This window comes from Saccopteryx bilineata, chromosome 5 (assembly GCF_036850765.1).
Source record: "Saccopteryx bilineata isolate mSacBil1 chromosome 5, mSacBil1_pri_phased_curated, whole genome shotgun sequence".
In the NCBI taxonomy this organism is placed as follows: Eukaryota; Metazoa; Chordata; class Mammalia; order Chiroptera; family Emballonuridae; genus Saccopteryx; species Saccopteryx bilineata.
In genome coordinates, this window is record NC_089494.1 from 159,366,276 (window position 1) to 159,382,464 (window position 16,189).

The window sequence follows — 16,189 nt, forward strand, 5'->3', positions numbered from 1 at the left end:
CCCAGTTTGGTGCCTCCTCGTGTTTTCCCCACATATCTAGTGCACTTCTCATAGCATTCAGTAATTGTTTTGGTCTCCTCCACATGTGCACTTTTTGGAAGTCAAGACTGTTTCTTTCACCATGTCATCTCCATGGCTACCATAATGCAAGGCATAAGGTAGGTACTTACTTTTGTTGAACAAAAGTGTTCATATATGTTGCAATAAAATTTTATATAACTGTTAGTGAGTCAAAGGTATATCTTTAAAAGTACAAATTAGAATTCCCAACTTTCATCATCTATGTAATAGATTGGCAGAACAACAGCTGAGGTCTAGAAATCATAAAAGTATATTGTGGGAATAGTGTAAGAACTAGGAGGCACTGGAACATTGGGTTTCTTTTGTAGGAAGATGTAAACTAGAGGTTACTGAGAACCTTTAATGATAGCTTCTGCTAACTTGAAGCACTGATCATTACAGGAGGTGTCTCCTTTGTATACTTGATATATTTGCTAATTAAACTTAGCAGACTTCATATTGGCAATATCTAATTTTCCACATTCTGTCAGTATCGTTTAACACAGCTGATTAGTCTCCCCTTCCTTCCTTCCTTCCTTCCTTCCTTCCTTCCTTCCTTCCTTCCTTCCTTCCTTCCTTTCTCTCTTTCTCTCTTTCTTTTAATACTTTCTTGTTTTCTGGTAATACACTCTTCATTCTTACCCTACCTCACTGGATGTTCCTGTCAATCTTTTCTAGTTCTTTTATATATTCCCAATTTCTAAACAATGGAGTTCACTAGACTGGGACTGGGGACTATGTTTCTTCTGCATGTCTCCTGCTTTGGTCTTATCTCTTAAATGCCATTTGAATGTTAATGTGCTACAAATTTAGGTATGTAGACCTTACCCTTGAAATCCAAATTTACATGTCCAGCTGCTTCTTACTGTTTTTATTTGGATATTGTATTAGTCAGTGTTCTCAAGAGAAATGGAATTAATAGGTGTGAGAGAAAGAGAGATTGATTTTATAAGGAGTTAGTTCACCTGATGATGGAGGCTGAGAAATCCAAATTTTGCAGTGGAGCCTGGCAGGCTGGAGACCCAGGAGTCCTGATGGTTCCAGTGGGTCTGAAGAGAGTCTGCTGGAGCATTCCTTCTTGCTTGGGGAGGTAGTTTTTTATGTTGTATTCAGGACTTTAACTGATGGGATGAGGATTATCCGCATATGAAGGGCAATCTTCTTTACATAAAGTTTACTAATTTAAATGTTAATCTCATTCAAAAACACCTTACAACTGGACACATAAAATTAACCATCACAGATATTTAGAAGTATCTCAAGTGTCACATGCCATACTGAGTTCTTGCTTGTCTCCACAAACTTGCTTCTCTTGCAGTCTTTCCACTTCTGCTAATGGCAACTCTACTTCTCCAGCTTCTCAGGTCACAATCCTTGGAGTCATCCTCACCTCCTATTTGTCTATCTGTCTGTCTATATTTCTGTGTCTCCCTCCCCAACATGCAACCTCCAATCCATTAGCAAATTCTTTTGCCCCTTCCTTAAATAATCCAACCACTTCTCATTGCCTTCAATGCTACTACCCTGGTCCAAGTTATGCAACTATTTTCAGAACCCCCCAACCAGTTTCCTGTTTCCATTCTTGCATCCCAGCTATCTATTCTCCAGACAGCCTCCAGAGGTAAACTACCAAAATAATGTCAAATGACTGTCCTCCTTTACTCAAAACCTGTAATGGCCTCTTTTCTCAGAGTAAGACTCAAAGTCCTTACGATGGCTGCAAGGCCCTACTTGACCTGGCATGCTGCTGCCCATTTGACCTGTCCTCCCTTTTGTTCACTCTACTTCCACCCCACTGGCCCCTTTTCTGGTGGGTAAACCCACCAAAGACCTGCCTGCCTACATCAGAGTCTTTGCACTTGTTCTTCCCCAGCCTGGGCAGTTCTTCCCAAGCAGTTCTCTCACTTCCTTAAGGTCTCTGCTCGAATACCACTTTATTCATCCCAGAGGCCTTCCCTGACTATTCGTGTAGAATAATACTGGTACCTTGTCACCATCTGTCACCCTTACCATGTTTATTTTTCTTCATATCCACAAGATGCTTTTATTTGTTTATTAGAATATAATCCTTGAGGGTAAGGGCTTTCCCTCTGCTCTTCATTGCTGAATATTAATAACCTAGAATATAGTCTGGCACTTACTAATTGCTCAATAAATATTTATTAATGCCATGAAAAACTGACAATCACATTAAGTATTCTGTTCCTATTAATAGCATTAGAAGTCAATATGATTTCTAAAAGATGACATGACTGGCCCTATAGCTGAAAACACTAAAAATACTGGATAAAATAAAAATGTAAAAAGTATTAAAAATGCTATTTAGTAAGGCATATCTAGAGACCAAAAACAAAATAAAAGTAGTAACGAGTAAAAGGAGACTTGAAGCTGACTTTTGCCTTGAGGGCATTTACTTGCTACCCTATGACCCATACTTAGGTTTTCATGGATTTGGGTAAACAAAGAGAATAAAGACAAAGCCAAGGATTCTCCCAAGTTAGAACTGTGATACTAAAATGCTACCCCCCCTCTGAATTAATTAGGAACTCCAGAGCTAGACCTTCATTATAAAAGGTAATGAAAAATAAGTACAACTCTACTACCATCTTTATAGACTAAAAGATATTGTATTACTTGAACTTTTTACTAACAGAGGAAACAAAAATGTCTCCAGGTAATTGATAATCACAAGCTAACCCACATATAGGCTGAAGCCCAAATTTGTATTTCATGGGTGGTTCAAAACACCTCAAATTGAGAATTTAATTTAAAGGAAGTTCAAGCAAGTATCAGCAAATGCCAGTCTTACCTACAAGAATCTACATTCCACCTAGTTCTCAAAGAATTCCCACAAATAAAGTTCTAAGAAGTAAAGCTTACATTCAGAAAAACAACGAACCCATGGGGAAGAAGGGCGCCGTGACAGCCAGTTGAGGCAAGATATAGAAGAAGCACACCTGAAAAGGCTTCAGATACTGGAATTATGGGGGAGAGGATATAAAATGTTTGCCATGGTTAAAGAAATAATGAAAGGGATTAAAGATATAAACAAAGGACAGAAGACTATTAATAAAAGTCTAACCATATTTGGAAAAAAACAAAACTTCTACAAATATAAATTAATAAAGTCAACAGTAGATTAAACAGAACTGAGAAAAGACTTAGTGAGTTAGAAGATTGAAGTAATTATCAAGAAGGAATCTGGCTCTGGCTGATTGGCTCAGTGGTAGAGTGTTGGCCTGGCATGTGGATGTCCTAGTTTTAGTTCTTGGTCAGGGCACACAGAAGAAGTGACCATCAGCTTCTCCACCCTCCCGTCTCTCTCTTTCTTCCCCTCTTTCATCCATGACTCGATTGGTTCAAGCGCATATTCCTGGGCATTGAGGATAGCTCCTTTGAGCCTTTGTGTCAGGTGCTAAAAATAGCTTTGTTGTAAGCATGGCCCCTGATGGGCAGAAAATCAGCCCAAGACAGGGGTTTCCAGGTGGATCTGGGTGGGATGCATGTGGTAGTCTGTTTCTCTATCTCTCCTCCTCTCAACTTGAAGAAGAAGAAGAAGGAGAAGGAGAAGAGAGAAGAAGAAGAAAAGAAGAAGGAGAAGAAGAAGAAGAAGAAGAAGAAGAAGAAGAAGAAGAAGAAGAAGAAGAAGAAGAAGAAGAAGAAGAAGAAGAAGAAGAAGAAATTTCTGAGAGCTTAAGAGAAAAAATATAGTGGTGCAGTGGATAGAGCATCATCCTGGAAAACCGAGTTCACTGGTTGGAGCCATAGTCAGGGCAATATGAGAAGCAATAAATGGCACAACTAAGTGGAACAACAAATTGATGCCAATCTCTCCTTTCCTCTCAAAAAAAAATTAAGAAAGATAAAAGTACAACGAGGATAAAGGGAAACATTCCAACATAGGTTAACTGGCCCTCCAGAAGGAGAGGAGAATAGCTCATGTTTCCAGATCAATGAATGCCATCAATCCACAGATTGGGAAGTCTGATATGCTCCAAATGGTATAAATAAAAATATCTGATCAATATCTAATCATATAATAAAGGAATTGGAAAACACACAGAGAAAAAAGGGACAACTTAAACCCAGCCAGAGAATAAAGACTGATACCTTCAAAAGAATGGTGATTTGACTGAGAGATGATTCAACAATGAAAGGCCCAAAGTCTCACAGGTAGTAGGTAGTAAAGCCAGGATTTAAACCCAGAGAGGCTGACATCAGAGCCCAAGCACTGCCTACTGAGTGTGGTGTTGGGAACTAATTTATTTGGGGCAACATTAAGAATAAAACAATGAGATAGTATACAAAATATTCAAGAAATTCCGGTAAAAGTCTTAATTCAATATAACATACATAATATACTTAGGTATCAGTTCTCCCCTACTCCTGGTACTACCCACTAATCTGGTGTCTTTTTCCCCCCTTCTTTTTCTTTTCCAAAATGAAGCTAGAGCAGTTAACAGAAACTAACTTTAGTTCTGGAAGGTGTGGATGAAACTGTTGAAAGTAATGTTCCTAGCCTTCTTATAAGTTGAATAATTTCACAAACCTGATTTTAAACATTTTATCATTATCTTTTTTAAAAACTTGTACTCTTTTTCTGCAGATGGCTCTATTATATTTTTCAAATGTCATTTTCCCCTTTTGCGTTCTTGCTAATAGTTAGGCAAAGGTATGGTGAGTTTTTAAAATACACTGGGAAACATTTCAAACACTCAGAAAAATATTTGTATAATCTCTATATGTAACATCTAGATTCAATGTTAATATTTTGTTATATTTGTTACCATTCTTTTCATTAAAATAGTTGCCGTTAATTCTAACACTTTTATTTTTTTATTTTTCCCACCCCTTTCAGGGAAAATGCCTATTTTAGAGTTATGTGTGCTTCCCACCCTTTTTTTTTTTTTAAGTGATAGGAGAGGAGATAGTGAGACAGACTCCCACATGCATCCCGGCCAGGATTCACCCAGCAACCCCCATCTGGGGCTGATGCTCCAATCAATGGAGCTATCCTGAGCTCCTGAGGCTGACACTTGGACCAACCAACCTATCCTCAGCACCCTGGGCCAACACTCAAACCAACTGAGCCACTGGTTGCAAGAGGGGAAGAGGGAGAGAAGGGGAAGGAAGGGAGAAGCAGGCAGTTTGTTCTCATAGGTGCCCTGATGGGGGGATAGAACCCAGGACATCCATATACCGGGCTGAAGCTCTATCCACTGAGCCACTGGTTAGGGCCCCTTAATTCTTCTATGTATTGATAGTACTTTAAAGGAATTAAGTACTAAAAATTGTACAGTTGCATTACTAATTCTTTGATTCACAGATGACTTAGAAGTTTACATTTGAAAATATCCAGGATATGGGGGACAGATACTGGTTTGATTATATAATTTTTATTATTGATTTCTAATTATGTTCAGAGAATGTGGTCTGTTATGACACAGTTTTTGGGGTCTTTGTTTAGACTTGCTTTTTGGCTGAATACACGGCAGGTTTATATAAATGTTGTACATATTCTTAAAAACTATGAATTTTATAATTTGGGTAGGAAGTATTCCACATATGTTATTAGGTTAAATTTATGAATAGTGTTGTTCAAACATTTAATGCCCTTATTAGCTTTAGGTCAATTTGAATAAATAATTACTGAGAAAGTGTTAAACCGTTTACCGAGGTATGAATATGTCAATTTCTTATAAATCTGTCAGGATTTCCTATATTGCCAGGATATGTTATTGGGTGTACACTGCTAAAAATTATTTTATGTTTCTGGTAAATTATTTATTTTATGACTAGTTATGATTTTTGTTATACCTAGTAAAGCTTTATATAGGAAATCAGGTTTTGGATAGAAATTTTCTGACATATATTTTTATTTTTATATTATTTTTTAAATTTCAAAATTATTTTTAACTCATTTAAAAACAATAAGAATCAATTCATTACATATTAACATCTATTTCCCAAGACAAAAATCAAAATGAATGGAGATTTCTACTTCTAGATCAGATGGCATAACAGAAACTATATTTACTTTTCTTTCATTAATAAACTAGAAAACCAGATGAAATGTATAAAACAGTGTTTTTTAAATTTTCTAAATTAAAATTAACATTCAACATTATTTATTTTGGATTCAGGTGTATAGCATAGTGGTTAGACATATAATTTACGAACTAATGCCCTGGACAATTCTAGTACCCACCTGAGACCATACCTAGTTATTACAATATTATTGACTATAGTCTATGTTGTACTTTATATCCCCATGACTATTTTGTAAATCATTTTACCCTTTTCACTTAGTCTTTCAACTCCCATCCCCAGCAACCATCAGTTTGTTCTCTGTATCTATGAGTCTTTTTCTATTTTGTTTGTTCATTTATTTTGTTTTTTGGATTCCACATATAAGTGAGATGATATGGTATTTGTCTTTCTTTGTCTGACATTTCACTAAGCATAACATCCTCTAGGTCCATCTATACTGTCACAAATGGTATGGTTTTATTCATTTTTATGGCCAAGCAATATTCCAGTGTGTGTGTGTGTGTGTGTGTGTGTGTGTGTGTGTGTGTACGACTACTTTTTAATCTACTCATTTATTGATGGGCATGTGGGATGCTTCCATGTCAACTATCATAAATAGCACTGTAATAAACATAAGGGTGCATATATCTTTTTGAGTTAATGTTTTGGGTTTCTTTGGAAATATACCCAGAAGTGAAATTGCTGAGTCATAAGGCAGTTCTATTTTTAACATTTATGTATATTGTAATTAATGATATATTTGGATTTTATTTCTCTCAGTTAATGTTGTGGGTTTAGAAAAAAGGTGTTTTTTTTTTTATTTTATTGATTTTTTACAGAGACAGAGAGTGAGCCAGAGAGAGGGATAGACAGGGACAGACAGACAGGAACAGAGAGAGATGAGAAGCATCAATCATCAGTTCATTGTGCCTTGTGTCACCTTAGTTGTTCATTGATTGCTTTCTCATATGTGCCTTGACCGCGGGCCTTCAGCAGACCGAGTAACCCCTTGCTGGAGCCAGCGACCTTGGGTTCAAGCTGGTGGGCTTTTGCTCAAACTAGATGAACCTGTGCTCAAGCTGGCGACCTTGGGGTCTCGAACATCCCAGTTCTGGTCCAGTGCATCCCAGTCTGATGCTCTATCCACTGCGCCACCACCTGGTCAGGCTAAAAAAAAGGTTTTTGTGCTTTTTCTTTTCTTTTTCTTCTTTTTTTTTTTTTGTATTTATTTTTCTGAAGTTGGAAACGGGGAGGCAGTCAGACAGACTCCCGCATGCGCCTGACTGGGATTCACCCGCACGCCCACCAGGGGGCGATGCTCTGCCCATCTGGGACATTGCTCTGTTGCAACCAGAGCCATTCTAGCGCCTGAGGCAGAGGCCACAGAGCCATCCTCAGCGCCCAGGCCAACTTTGCTCCAATGGAGCCTTGGCTGCGGGAGGGGAAGAGAGAGACAGAGAGGAAGGAGAGGGAGAGGGGTAGAGAAGCAGATGGGCACTTCTCCTGTGTGCCCTGGCCGGGAATCGAACCCGGGACTTCTGCACGCCAGGCCGACACTCTACCACTGAGCCAACGGGCCAGGGCCGTGTGCTTTTTCTTTATTCTTTTTTCTCTTTCCTGCTTTCTAGTGGATGGATAAAGTTTTTAAAATCCCTTCCCATGCTCTTCACCAATACTGATTTAACTTTAGTCTTGTTCACATTTTAAAGAAATTAACGCTTACATTTTTAACATGCTTAATTGCCTAAAAATTAATATGACTTAATGATAATGTTTTGCTACTCTCCTTCTGGATGACAAAGGACCTTGGGAAGTTTAAGTCGCATTCTTCTTTATTTGTCATCCTAAGCATTAGGATTTTCTTGTATTTGGGTTTTAACAATGATTATATGCTTACATATTCATTATTATTGTTTTTACAATTAATTATTAGTTAAATTTTTCTCCCATTTGCCATTTTCTTCTTTTTATCCTTATTTCTTACAACTTCATCCTTTTTTCTGGATTTTTGTCTCCTTTCTGAAATGCATTGTTTAGTAATTCTACAGTGCTTCATACATGGAAAGTGCTTGACAAAGTTTTACTCATTGAATAAGTTAATATATTAAATGTACATAATTTAAATGACTTTAGGTGTTTAATATTAGAGTGATTTATATAATAGATCTTGCCCCATTTGCCCAACAGATAGATAAGACACCTGGTTATTGGGGGCCTGGAGGATAGAGCACATTACCCAGTTTTAATTAATATCATAAATTACTAAGAAGGATAGAGAGAACCAAAATGCCCTCTCCAATTTTTCTTACTCTGTTTCCCTAGAATTCTCTTTCTAATATTAAAGCTATTGTTTTCCACTATAAGCTTCCAACCTCTGTTTTCTTCTTGGCTTGCTTGCTCCATTTGAGAAAGCAACATGGGAAAGCATTCTTCTCCTACTGAGTAACCAGATGGATAAATATGGGCCCAGAGTCACAGACCCTGGGATCTAGTATCCTCTCTACCACGTACTGTACAATTTTATTGGCTTCCCTTTGACTCAGTTTCTTAATCTGTAACATGAGAATGGTAACATATCCACATCATAGCTTTGGTCTGGGACTCGAATGAGTAACATACATACTCATGCTAGCACCTGTAAATACCCAACACATTTTAACTATGGGTGTTGTTGTTGCCAGTGCCTCATCTGAGCTCCATTTATTCACTGGCTCTTGACACTGGGTTCGAATATAATGGTTCAAATTGGGATTTCACCTCAGGTTCATTATGATGGAACATATAGACATATGCAGAGTACCAAGGGGCTTCATTCAAGATACATATTCAGGTTTGTCTCTGTGTTTTAAATTAAGATATTCCTCAAGAGTACTATAGTCATAGTAGGGGACTTTTACACCTTATTTATGGCAATGAATAAATCAGAGAAAATCAACAAGGAAACATCAGCCTTAAATGACACACTAGATCAGATGGATTTAATTGATATCTTCAGAGCATTTTACCCCAAAGCAGCAGCATATACATTCTTTTCAAGTGCACGTGGAACATTTTCTAGGCTAGAACACATACTAGGATACAAAACAAATCTCAATAAATTTAAGAAGATTGAAATCATATCAAGCATTTTCTCTGACCATAATGGTATGAAACTAGAAATCAATCACAAAAACAAAACAAAACAAAAACTGAAAAACACAAAAATACATGGAGGCTAAACAACAAGTTATAAAACAATGAATGAGTTAACAATGAGATCATGGAAGAAATCAAAAGATACCTTGAAACAAATGAAAATGAGAATACAAAACAGCCCCAAATCTATGGGACACAACAAAAGCAGTCTTAAGAGAAAAATGTATAGCATTATAGGCCTCTCTTATATGGACAATCTAACTTAACACTTAAAGAAACTAGAAAAAGAACAAAACAAAGTCCAGAGTGAGTAGAAGAAATGAAATAATAAAGATCAGATCAGAAATAAACAAATAGAGTCTAAAAAAAATACAAAGATCAATGAAGCCAAGAACTGACTCTTTGAAAAGATAGACAAGATTCAAAAGCCTTTAACCAGACTTATCAAGAATAAAAGAGAAATGACTCAAATAAATAAAATCAGAAATGAAAGAGAGGAAGTAACAACTGACATCATTGAAATATAAAGGATTATAAGAAAATATTATGAACTACATGCCAACAATTTGACAATCTGGAAAAATTGGTAAATTCCTAGAAACATACAACCTCCCAAAATTGAAACAAGAAACAGAAAGTCTAAACAGGCCAGTTACAACTAATGAAATTGAAGCAGTAATCAAAAAATTCCCAACAAACAAAAGTCCTGGACTGAATGACTTCTCATGTGAATTTTGCCAAGCATTTAAATAAGAACTGTCCTTCTCAAACTATTTCAAAAAGTTCAATAGAAGGGAAGACTCCCAGCTCATTTTTTGAGGCTAGCATTATCCTAATTCTAAAACCAGATGAAAACAGTAAAAAGAAAGGAAATTATAGGCCAATATCCCTGATGAACATAAAGCTAAAATCCTCAAAATTTATAGCAAAACAAATCCAGCAATACATGAAAAAGATCATACACTATGATAAAGTGGGTTTATTTCAGGGACACCAGGTTGGTACAATATTTGAAAATCAATAAACATTGTACACCACATAAATAAAATGAAGAATAAAAAAACCGTATAGTCATATAAATAGATGCAGAAACAGCATTTGATAAAGTCCAGCACCCATTTATGTTAAAAACTCTTAGCAAAGTGAGAATTGAGGGAACATAACTCAACATAATAAAGGCCATACATGACAAACCCACAGCCAACATCATACTCAATGGGCAAAAACTAAAAGTGTTTTTCTTAAGATCAGAACAAGAAAGGGATATCCATTTTCACCACTCTTATTCAAAATAGTATTGGAAGACCTAACCACAGCAATAAGATGAGAAAAAGAAATAAAAGATATTCAAAAGAGGAAGGATGAAGTAAACTGTCATTATTTGCAGATGATATGATACTGTATATAGAAAACTCTAAAGATTCCACCAAAAAAACTACTAAAAGTAGTAAGTGAATTCAGCTAGGTATCAGGATACAAAATAAATATTCAGAAATCAGTTACATTTTTATACACCATTAATGAACTATCAGAAAGGGAAGCTAAGAAAACAATTGCTTCAAAAAGAATAAAGTACCTAGAAATAAATTTAAGCAAGGACAAAATACTTATACTCAGAAAATTATAAGACGCTGGAGAAAGAATTGAAGAAGATACAAATAAGTGGAAACATATACCAAGTTCATGGATAGGAATAATTAACATCATTAGAATGTCCATACTATCCAAACACTATTTCTATCAAGATACCAATGGTGTGTTTCACAGAACTAGAACAAATATTCCAAAAATTTATATGAAACTGCAAAAGACCTTGAATAGCCACAGCAATCTTGAGAAAGAACAACAATGTTGGAGAAATCATGCTACCTATTATGAAACTATACTACAATGCTATAGTAATCAAAACAGCATAGTTCTGGCATAAAAACAGACATATAGATCAATGGAATAGATACTACAGTGCCCAGAAACAAACGTACACCTGTATAGTCCATTAATATTTAACAAAAGAGGTAAAATCATACAATTGAGTAAAATGTATGTTAATAAATGGTGTTGGGAAAACTGGAAAGATAAGTGCAAAAAATGAAATAGACCACCTTCTCACATCATATACAAGAATAAGCTCAAAATGGATTAAAGACTTAAACATTAGACACGAAACCATAAAACCATTAGAAGAAAAAGAAAACACAGGCAGAAAAATCTCAGACATCTCTCTTAGCAATTTTTTTTTCTGGGCTATCTCCTCAGGCAAGGGAAACAAAAGAAAATATAAACAAAAGGAAACAGATTAAACTATAAAGTTTTTGCAAAGGAAACTAACAAGACAACCCCCTGAATGGAAGAACACATTCAGCAATGATACATCTGATAAGGGGTTAATATGTAAAATTTATAAAGAACTCATACAACTCAATATCAAAACAACAACAAATAATTCAACTAAAAAATGGGCAGAGGTCCTGAATAGATACTTCTTTAAAGAGGACATATGAAAAGAAGCTCAACATTATTAAGCATGAGAGAAATGCTAAATATCCCACAATGAGATGCCATCTCACACCTGTCCGAATGGCTGTCATCAGTAAAGGAAACAAATGTTGGTGAGGATGTGGAGAAAAGGGAACCCTTGTGCACTATTGGTGGGAACATGGATTGCTGCAGCCACTGTGGAAAACTACAAATTTTCCTCAAAAAATTAATAATGAAACTGCTTTATGACCCAGTGATTCCTCTTCTGAGTATATTTCCAAAGAAACCCAAGACACTAATTTGAAAAAATATATACATTCCTATATTTATTGCAGCATTATTTATAATAACCAAGATATGAAAGTAACCCAAGTGCCCACTAATAGATGAGTAGGTAAAAAAGTGATGATATGTGTATACAATGGAATAATACTCAGACATAAAAATGGATAAAATCTTATTATTAGCAACAGCAAGAATGGACCTAGAGGGTATTATGCTAAGTGATGTAAATCAGACAGAAAAAGACAAATACAACATGATTTCACTTATATGTGGAATCTAAGCAAAATATACTGCTCACAAAAATTAGGGGATATTTAATAGCTTCATATTCATTTTGAAATATCCCCTAATTTTTGTGAGCAGTATAAATGAACAAACAAAATAGAAACAAACTCATAGATACTGAGAACAGACTGATGGTTTCCTGAGGGGAAGAGTTTTGGGGTCCTGGGTAAAAAATGTGAAAGGATTAAAAAGTGCAAATTGGTAGTTACAAAATAGTCATGGGGATGTAAAAAATACAGGGTAGGGGACACAGTCAATAATATTGTAATATCTATGTGTGGTTTCAGGTGGTACTTGAAATATCAGGAGGACCACTTTTGTAAAAAGTATATGATTCTCCAACCACTATGCTGTACACTTGAAACTAATACAAAGTGATATCGAATTTAAAAAGCTCCCCCAAACTAAGATGTCCCAGGCATCATATTCTATAGAAAGCTGTATTTTAAGGTTAGCCAAATTTTTTAGGACTGTTCTCATTTGAGGTGAAACTTGGTTCTGAAGATTGATTGATTAGTTGATTCTATGTATCAACTCATATTATTTAAAGCCCAATTCTAAGCTAATAGTTACAGAACCCAAATTATCCTTATTAATATTTTTAATTCAATGTCACAATGTGTTAAATCATGCTTACATTTTTATTTGGTGAGTAGGATGTATACATAGGTGTGGTAGTAGTTATCTTGTACATTAATACATAATTTCTTTGTTCCTTCTAGTATGTGAAGAATTCTTGAACCGATTCTACAACTCCTTGATAGACAGAGGAATTAACTTTTCTCTGGATGCCATAGAAAAAGAATTGATCAGCTTTTGCTTGGATGTCAAGGGAAAAGAAAACCGCCTGGTATGATAAATTTTCGCCTTTCATTTTTCCCTTGTGCTTGAGGGAAACTGCTAATACTCTTCATTTCTTATCTTGGACAATGTTCTCCTGCTTAGAAGCTGGCCCAGGTATACTCACTACAGAAAGCCAGCAGAAATTGATCATTCAGTGAAACGCAGTCATATGAATTTTCATCTAGAATACATCTAGTTTCATTTTGCTTTTGGAATAAACCACAGACAACCAAGCCCATATTTCCTTAATTAAAATTATACAATTAAATACCTAATTGAGAATTTACTGTCCTGAGTTAAGAATGGATAGACTTTCTATTTCTTACCAAGACAATTAAACCTTTTAAAAGATTTTATTTCGTTACTTATACAAAACAAAGTATTTATATTTTCTTGTAATGGTGTTTATATAGTGTTTCCTGAATATACACAAATGACTTTTTCAATGTACTGGTTTACATCACTAAAAACAATCTGATGCCAATTCCTTTTGCCTAAAATTGTCATTTAAATTTTCAGTTAAACTTGCATTGTTAACAGCTCACCACTGGCACACTGTAGATCTCTCAGCATTTATTTGTATCATTGTTTTATATTTTTAAATGTAAAATGCTAAGTTGGAGAGCTTGAAAGACAGTATAACAGGAAAAAGCATGTGGAATGTAGAGCCAAAATGCTAGATTTAAAAAATTCAATCTCTTCTGCTTGCTAGCTAGGTGACCTTCAATGGGCTTGGGCATTAAATAGGGATTATAATAGTACTAACTTCATAGGGTTGTTGTGGAATTAAATAAGTCCAAACCTGTAAAGCACAGAGCAGCACCTGGCACAGGGAAAACACTCAGCAAACCTTGGAGCATCATGTGAACTGTCCGGCACTTCTCATTAGGATGATCATAGGAATGGAGTCTTTTGTTTTCTGGTGTCTTAGGAGGGTTTAAAATGTAACACGTGGGCCATAAAAACTAGGATAACCTCTTTCTTACCTCTCAAAATTATATGACTTGCTTTTCTCAGTGTCTGCATCACTACATTCTCTTTGTTCTCCTTCAGTGCTATTATCTAGGAGCAACAAAAGATGCAGCCACAAAGATCCTAAGTGAGGTTACACGCCCAATGACTGTGCACATGCCTGCAATGAAGATTTGTGAGAAGCTCAGGAAGATGGACAGCCAAATCTGTGAGCTGAAATACGGTATAATGGAGTCAAATCTTTTTTCTCAGAGTATTTGAAGTATTGCCAATTCTCAAAACAGGCTATGTTTCTAAAAAGTCAGTGTTAGAAGGAAAGAAATTCTTCACCTGCTCATAGATTGTTGGGCTGCTGCATGGAGTTTTTGAGGGGTAAGAGAAATGAATACTAGCACAATCAGCTTTAGTTAAAACTGTCAACCCAAATAGGAAAGTTTAAACTCTTAAATCATCAAGGCAGTGTCGACTGTGTATGTCAAGGAAAAACGCAAAATATTAAGGGAACAACTACTCTCGGTGTCATGGTGATTTAGTTCTTGGTAACTTATTAAGAAAAATGATCTATTCAAAAGGGATGTAAGGACATTGAAGTTTTAAATGTGTCTGCATCTTTTTTTTTTTTTTAGATTTGTCTATTATTCTGCCAGCTTTAAATTTTAGGAAATAGGTTATTCACATCAAATCAGGTTTTGTCTGATGAAATAGGCTTATTGAGGGCACCTAAAATAAACAATGAGGAAAGAAAAATGTCCTATTTAAATCATTATCCTTGTCCTTATACATTTCAACTGGGTAAATCTATTTTTATACTGAGGATTTCTATCTGGGCCAGCCTTTTTGGGTAGATTGAATAGGTATGATAAAGGCTGGGTGGGTTCCTCACTTAGCCTGTCCTTAAGACCTGAAATTCCATTGGTAGTGACCCATTTCTTTTGATCAAGTCACTGTTTTATGTTACATACCAAGTGTAGTATTATTGTAAACGACCTAATTAGCACCCAGCTCTGAATTATTTTAGTCTTATTTTCTAATATAGCTGTGTAATAGGCCTATGCACCATAGCTACAAAGCTGGTTTTAAATAGATTTAAGGTTGGAAGATACCAAAAACAACCTGTTTCTCAAATTGCCAAGGGCAGGCCCTAACTTCCAGGGTAGGGATTATAGGACAAGCATCACTTTTTATTGGCTTCCAAGTAATGAAGTAGAGGCAGGAATCACTGCGTCCATATAAACAGTATTCTTGAAAGGGACAAACCTGTGCTGATTCTTTTTTTTTTTTTTTTCTTTAGAGAAAGATATGGACAGGAAGGGAGGAAGATGAGAAACAGTGACTCATAGTTGTGTCACTATAGTTGTTCATTGATTGTTTCTCGTACATGCCTTGACCAGGATGCTCCAGCTGAGCCAGTGACCACCCCTTGCTCATGCCAGCGACCCTGGGATCACATCTATGATCCCACCCTCAAGCCAGAAACCCTGTACTCAAGCTGGTGGCCTCAGGGTTTCTAACCTGGGTCCTCAGGGTTGATGTTTTACCTACTGCGCCACCACCTGGTCAGGCTGTGCTGATTCTTCAACAAATTTATTTTGAATATCTTCTATTATGTGCAATAGATCTTACTGGGTTCCTTGAATAGCAGAAAAAATTAATCAGCTATTATAAAGAAATGCTTACTAGTGTTTTGTCAGTGCTGCCACTAGAGGCCCTTGGGGAGCCATGAACTAGTTTAATTTTGATATCAACTTTTTCCTTGTAGTTTTAGGGTGTTACAGAGGTTGCCCCCTTTTAAAATTAATGCCAGATTTCAGTTCTTTAGAAAACTCAAAGAAACTATTGACAATTGCAAGAAAGTATATTTCTCCTTTAACTATATATCTTAAATAAACCACTAGTCCCAATTTCTTGTTCCCTGCTTATTGTTGGCAAGAAAGTTGAGATTGAACAGGGGGACTTTGAGTGAGGGATATTAATAATTTGGGATATAAATGCTTCTACTTTTAAAAATATTCTGTCAAGTTAGCCATGAAATTAATAATCAAGGTAAGTGTAGAGTTGGATTATGTTTTCAGTTAGGAAGGTGCCATTTGGTTTTTGACCT

The 16,189-nt window shown here is 35.9% G+C and overlaps 1 protein-coding gene across 1 annotated transcript in view; it reads left to right on the top strand.

The window, feature by feature from the left end:
• Positions 1–16,189, top strand: part of CDNF (cerebral dopamine neurotrophic factor) — a 32,144-nt gene that overhangs the window by 7,528 nt on the left and 8,427 nt on the right. Inside the window, exons 2-3 of the mRNA XM_066279628.1 lie at positions 12,996–13,123; positions 14,170–14,311. Coding sequence (XP_066135725.1) covers positions 12,996–13,123; positions 14,170–14,311 — 270 coding nt within the window. The remainder of the gene's footprint in view (positions 1–12,995; positions 13,124–14,169; positions 14,312–16,189) is intronic.